At 39.6% G+C, this 6,000-nt stretch overlaps 1 protein-coding gene across 6 annotated transcripts in view; it reads right to left on the bottom strand.

The window, feature by feature from the left end:
- Positions 1-936: 936 nt before the first annotated feature.
- The window catches only part of map7d1a (MAP7 domain containing 1a), a 31,337-nt gene continuing 26,273 nt past the window's right edge, over positions 937-6,000 (bottom strand). For all 6 annotated transcript variants that reach the window (XM_057339923.1, XM_057339925.1, XM_057339924.1 and 3 more), the window contains 5 exons: positions 5,687-5,737; positions 5,500-5,566; positions 3,063-3,132; positions 2,458-2,681; positions 937-1,464 (listed from right to left, as the gene is read on the bottom strand). In XM_057339923.1, the coding sequence (XP_057195906.1) occupies positions 1,454-1,464; positions 2,458-2,681; positions 3,063-3,132; positions 5,500-5,566; positions 5,687-5,737 (423 nt within the window). In that variant the 3' untranslated portion in view covers positions 937-1,453. The remainder of the gene's footprint in view (positions 1,465-2,457; positions 2,682-3,062; positions 3,133-5,499; positions 5,567-5,686; positions 5,738-6,000) is intronic.

Here is a 6,000-nt window from a genome sequence, read left to right as displayed (position 1 = left end):
GTTCTGCGGAAGAAAGTCATACAGCTTTAAAATGACAAGAGGGTGAGTAAATGATGACAACATTTTCAGCACAAAAATGAATGGAGGATTTTCTGCTGGCCATTATCAGTAAAAAAAGAAACATCATGATTGGTCTTTTATAACAATCAATGAACACTAAATGTATAGCTATTATTTATAGAACATAAATGTCATGTTTAATGTCAGACAGTGTTATTATGCCATTGACACGCAACAAAATATTTATATCACACATAATTACAGCATATTTTGAATGAATCCTGTATTACTTTAAGTGAAGACATCTACTGTATGATATATACCGTCATGGCCAAAACTGATGTCCAACTTAAAAAATGGATGTCTTTGCTTTACATTTAAATATATTATGAACGATGTTTTACAAACGTATTTGCTACATAGTCGTATACTTGGACTGCAAACTGAAGCGCAGCTTTGGAAATAATTTAAGGAGGCAAAACAAACTTCACACAACACAGTCAAAGTCCAGGAGAACGGCTACAAAATATTACTACAAAAGAGGATCAACAAATAAACAGTTCATTTGCAAAAACAGATAACTCACTTCTTAAACCATTTAAAAAATGTATCATTTTTAATTGTGCATTCCAAGTAATATCAATCAAACTGCAGTTGGGCTTTTTTGATTAAGTAATAATGACAAAAAACACAACTAACTAACACAATAAAAAATGATAATACAATAAAAAAAAATAAGATATCCGTTTGTGCAAATGAACTCTTCAAATATTAATAATTGGCAAAACTAGTCAATGTATGCTTTATTACCTGCAAGCTTTTTAGTAGTAAACAAATTAAATGTACGTGTGTTCATTCAGTGGAATGTTACGGCATTAAAAAAGGTTATTTGACTACGTGACATCACATAAACATCCAAAACATCACACACAGCTCTCTCATTCAATCTGTTTTATTCACAGATCTTTCCCCCTCACATCAATTTACACTATTCACATACAACTGTAGCCAGTAGTTACAAGTGTCTTCACCTTAAATAACTAAACAATAAAGAACAAAACATCCAAAGCACATCTGTGTTTAACCCATAACAGCATGAATTATGACAAGGATTATCAATGGGTCATCACCAGAGACGTTCTTTTAAAATATGTTGCACTGCGGTGATCAGAAAGAGGCATGAACTGGTCTGCCACGTAGTGTGAGTCCTATTGACCGGTGATGCCGCTGCACGTTGATGGATCTTGTTTAGCTTAGCTTGATTGTTGTGTAGCTTGTAATTTTCCAGCGTTCGCCATAAGGCTTTGATAGCGAGGTTGCTTTGTGCAATCTAAACAGAAGTCAGTTTTCGGGTTTGGCGCGGGTGTGCTCATGCTGTGCTTTTTCCATCGGGTTTCTCAGACGGATGTTGAGAAACATGCAGATGAAAGGCTTCGTCCAATGGCTCGTGACCTCAGAGGACCTCTGGAGGACACAAGACAAGAATGAGGGAGTTAGAAACGGATACGTGTTTAATGCATTTAACGTGTGAAGTCTAACTGGTTGTGCTGGATAACTAGATTTGCTTTCTCAACCACCGTAGGCTGGTGTGGCCTGCAAGCTGTAGGAAAACTGCAGAAGACGACTTCATTTTGTGCCAAGGACATTAGCGTATTTATCTGCACAGTCACAAGAAACTGTCAATGCTAATTCTATACTTAACACGACACAAGATCAAGCTCCCGATACCAAAGAGGCTGGATATCACCTCCGAATAAAAATGTGCACCTCGGTTTACGAGAGCTGGCATGCCCTGGGCTGAACCTGCTTGTGTTTTCTTTGCAGATAACTTACACAGGCTGGCAGGTGGGCGTACGTGCTGAGGAAAGCAGGCACAAGTAATGCTGATCAGACCAAAGGAAGGGGGAAGCTAAGCCAGGATTCCCGTTTCCAACCTTGGGTGCCAGCGGGGCCGGATCAGGTGTCCTCGAAACCATTTGTGGAATCTAGCTCAGCGCCAAAACCTGCCAGGCTCTTCGCCCCGTTACCCGGTCTGTCGCCCTTCAGCCTCTTCTAGGAATTAAACGCACGCCTACTCTGACGCCCACACCTGAGACAGCGCTTAACTTCAAGGCGCCAATGAAAGTAGGAAACACAAGGCCAATGTCTCTCCAGCGCCAAAGGTAACGGTAAGAGCTAATCTGTGGTGCCACACAGTGTACGTTTTCCAGACTGCACATTTAAACGTGAAAAAAATGACGTGAGAAAACATGCTTCTTAAAGCTGTACAGCATGACAAGGTCATAAATTGGATTTCTTGGAAACACATGTACTGCAAAAACGTGTACCGTAAATCCACTGCACGCAGCTTTGGATGAAAGCAATAAACATTTCATTTATCGTCTAAGGAAAGAGAACCGAAAAAAACAAAACCCGCCAAAGAAACGCATTGTCTGACAACTCCCGTTGAGATATTACCTGCCACATGCTGAGGTTTAATTGGACCCGTTTTCTTAAGGAATGATTCTCCGCTGTCAAACGCCATGATTGGCTCATCGGATATGTCAGGTTCTGACTTCTCCCGCCCATTGCTGTGATTGGCCAGCTGGAGGATGTCTTCAAAGTGAGTGGTATTCCCTTTGGCTGACAAACCATTCTCGTGTTTGATAGGCTGTACGCCATTTACAACAAGAACTGACAGACTAAAAGACAGAAAACAGAAGTCATGCGTTAACATAGATGATCTAAGTCTGTGTAAAATAGTCACCAATGGAAGCAGCCAGCCAAAATAATGCTTTGTTCAGTTTAAAATCCAGAGAGAATGACCCAAAAGCTTGAGTGGAGTAAATCAAAAACTTGCTTTTAGTGGTTGTAAGCGGTAAGGCCATCTTTTTATGGTACTGTAATCCAAAATGTTGATAAAACGCATTCAAAGTGTTCATCTTTATACTTTGATTATATATTATACTTTATACTTGGATAGATTCAAGTTCAATGTAAATTTGCGTATCGTGTCTCTTTACTTTAGGTTTGGCTAAAATGACATAAATCACCATTTTCTGACTCCCAGAAACACGACTTACCTTTCCTTTATGGTACTTTGATGTTGGCCATCTTGTTTTAAGGCTGCGCTTGGCTGGTAGTCCGCGGAAGCTACGAGACGGAGAAAATGATTATTTAATGTTCTTTAATGTTGCCAGATATTTGTATGGATCATATTTAATGTTGCCAGATTGCTGGTTGTAGAACCAGATAAATGTTTGAGCATCTAGGCGCCTTTTGAGAGCGTGTAGGTATTTAATGACAGATCTAAATGCATAATGCTAATTTGTACAACCGTGACCTCTGTTTGTATACGTATTCCAATGTCAGTTCTAATTATAAAAAAACGTTTTGGATAGATTGAGTATATATACAGTATTTCAAGGCATTCAAGCGATTGGAGAAAAACAACCAACTCATCATCTTAGCATCTACAGCCACAGAAAGAAACATTTTTCAAAATGTAGTATTTATATGTATGTGTTTAGGTGAAATGATCGTTTTTGTTTCATTCTGAGAACTATCAACAATGTTTCTCCCAAATTTCTCCCAATATAAATTTTGCATTTATTTGCAGAAAATGAAAATTGGAGAAACAGGTCCAAATAACAGAAAAGATGCTCATATTCAAGTTCACATTCACTTTTAAGCAATATAACAGTCATATTTGTACATGTATTTAGGAAAAAGTCTGCATCTTCATGTCTTTATTTATTTATGACTATTTATATACTTGATTTTGTCAAAATTCAACAGACACTGGTCTGGAATGGCCACAATACAGCTAGAAATGCTGAATAAACACCAATTTGGAATAGTCTCTTATTTTTTTCTGTGGCTGTATATTTTAATGCACTGTGATGAAATCACCATGCGGCCATTGCTTATCCTCAGAGAAGATATTGAGAAATCTTGCTTTCATTAGACAGATCTATGATGTAAGGCCTGCGAACAAGGCAGCAGTGTGTATAAAGCATTGTGGGGTGGCAGAAGTTTGCACGCTATTCCCTCTCCATCTCAATAAAACAAATACAACTCAAAGCTCTGAGGAAATATTCCATATGCCATCACTGTCTAAAAGTCCTTTCAGAGGGGAAAAGGTTGTTTAAAGGGGGGTGATTTAACGCCGTTTCAACAGCTTCTCATGCTTAACATGGTCAACTTGTCAAAAAACGATTTGGGCGTATTATGTAGTATTTGTGTGCTCGATACACTCCCACAAGGTTCGTATAGCTTTCGGAACGTTTTTTTTCGAACATGAAAAACCGCTACGTAACAACTTTTCTTAGTCCCTTATTGGGCAATTCTCCTGGAAAAGCAAGCCCACGGGAAGGCGAAAGAAATAGTCCGCCCACGCGTCAACCGACAAGCGATAGGAAGAACCGTTTACCATCAAGAGTGGCTGTGCTGCGTCAAGATTGGCTGCACTGTGGGCCTGCAGCTCGTAACTCTTGCGATAGTGAGAGAAGTTGAGGTGTGTTTGTTTGTTCACGGCATGTCAGTGATAGATGTATAAACGGTGGAGGTGGATATAACGCTGGATTTGCAGATCATTTGAAACTGATAGATGGAGCGGTCCCAGTGCTAAAAGATGCCGGACATGAACCGCACGCAGTAATTGAAACGAAGTCATATGTCTGTGTTTTGTTGGCAATCGGCGCGTACGTGCGTAACGTAAACCACACGAACTTCTAGTGAATCAACAGTTATGCAGGGGTAATGCGATGATGTATTGTGTGCTCGTGATTAAGTTCCCCCCCGCACACCACCAGGACGTCGTCTGTTTTCGGAAATAATCGTACAGCTGTATCTATCTTTTATAAATGTGATCAAACTAAATACTCTTCGAAGTATGCAACACTACTCTATAGGTACTCAAGATTAATATGAGATTGGCAGAAACTGCGCGTTCAACCGGACCATTCATTTGTATTTATGCATTCCTCCTAACGCTAGAAAACTTAAAGTACCAGGGAAATTGAAAATTACAATGCCTATTTTTTCATAAATACTGCAGCGTTTATTGTAAATAGCTTATCAATGTAGGTCGTTCTCTTTTTAAAAATCGTGTGCCCTCATAATCTTTACTTAAAACCTGAAAATGCACTTCCGCCCTGTAATGACTATCCATCTTGGATGACGCGTGTTAGACGGCTTGGGCGGAGCATCCATAACTCCTCCCCTTCAACTGTCAAGTCTGCTGCCAGTTCCATTTCAAAATGCAACGGCTGTTTAATACATCCAATCAAATCGAAGAGAAAGACGAAAGCCACGCCCACCATTTTTCTCATTCAAAATTCCATTTCACTCAGAAATGCGTCAAAATACGGAAGTAAAAACGATCGCAACTTCCGTTTCACGGGGACTTTAAGCAAAGCTATGCAAATAAATTTATGCAAAACTCATACAGGGTTAAACAACATGACAGTAAATGTTCTAGTAGGTCTTTTTGGTCAACTCTCCCTTGTTGATCAATACCTTTATTCATCGGTGAATCCGTTGTGGAATCTTTCCCGTTGACTTGAGATGGAGATTTTGTGTCTTTCTGCATGAAGGAAGGGGAAGAAAACGTCAAAGCTCGACTCTGAGCTCTTGAACCGCAAAGGGAAATTCGAAGTGTGCTGCCGCTGCAGTGCGGCGGTTTGAAATGAGAAGAGTTCTGTACCTTGTCTCCTGCATCTGTTTTGCGTGTTCTTTTCATAATCTCCTCCAGACGCTAGCGACAACGCACAGAAAGACAAAGAAGATCAGGACAAAAGCGTATATACTAAATGCTCAACAGAGAGAAAATGTGCTGTTGCAACAGTAAGACCTCACACTGAAGTTTATGAAACATGCAGTACATACAATTGAGTTGAGCGACACATGAGTAGTAAATAAATCACTCAGGCCTGCCCTTAGCTCATTTTTTAAAGGGATATTTCACCCAAATGTTCACCTTTAGGTTAAATATTCTTTTATCAACTATTTTACATTACT

Source organism: Triplophysa rosa, linkage group LG8 (assembly GCF_024868665.1).
Source record: "Triplophysa rosa linkage group LG8, Trosa_1v2, whole genome shotgun sequence".
NCBI lineage: Eukaryota > Metazoa > Chordata > Actinopteri > Cypriniformes > Nemacheilidae > Triplophysa > Triplophysa rosa.
The sequence above is the reverse complement of the archived record's forward strand: the minus strand, read 5'-3'. Positions and strand labels throughout refer to the sequence as shown.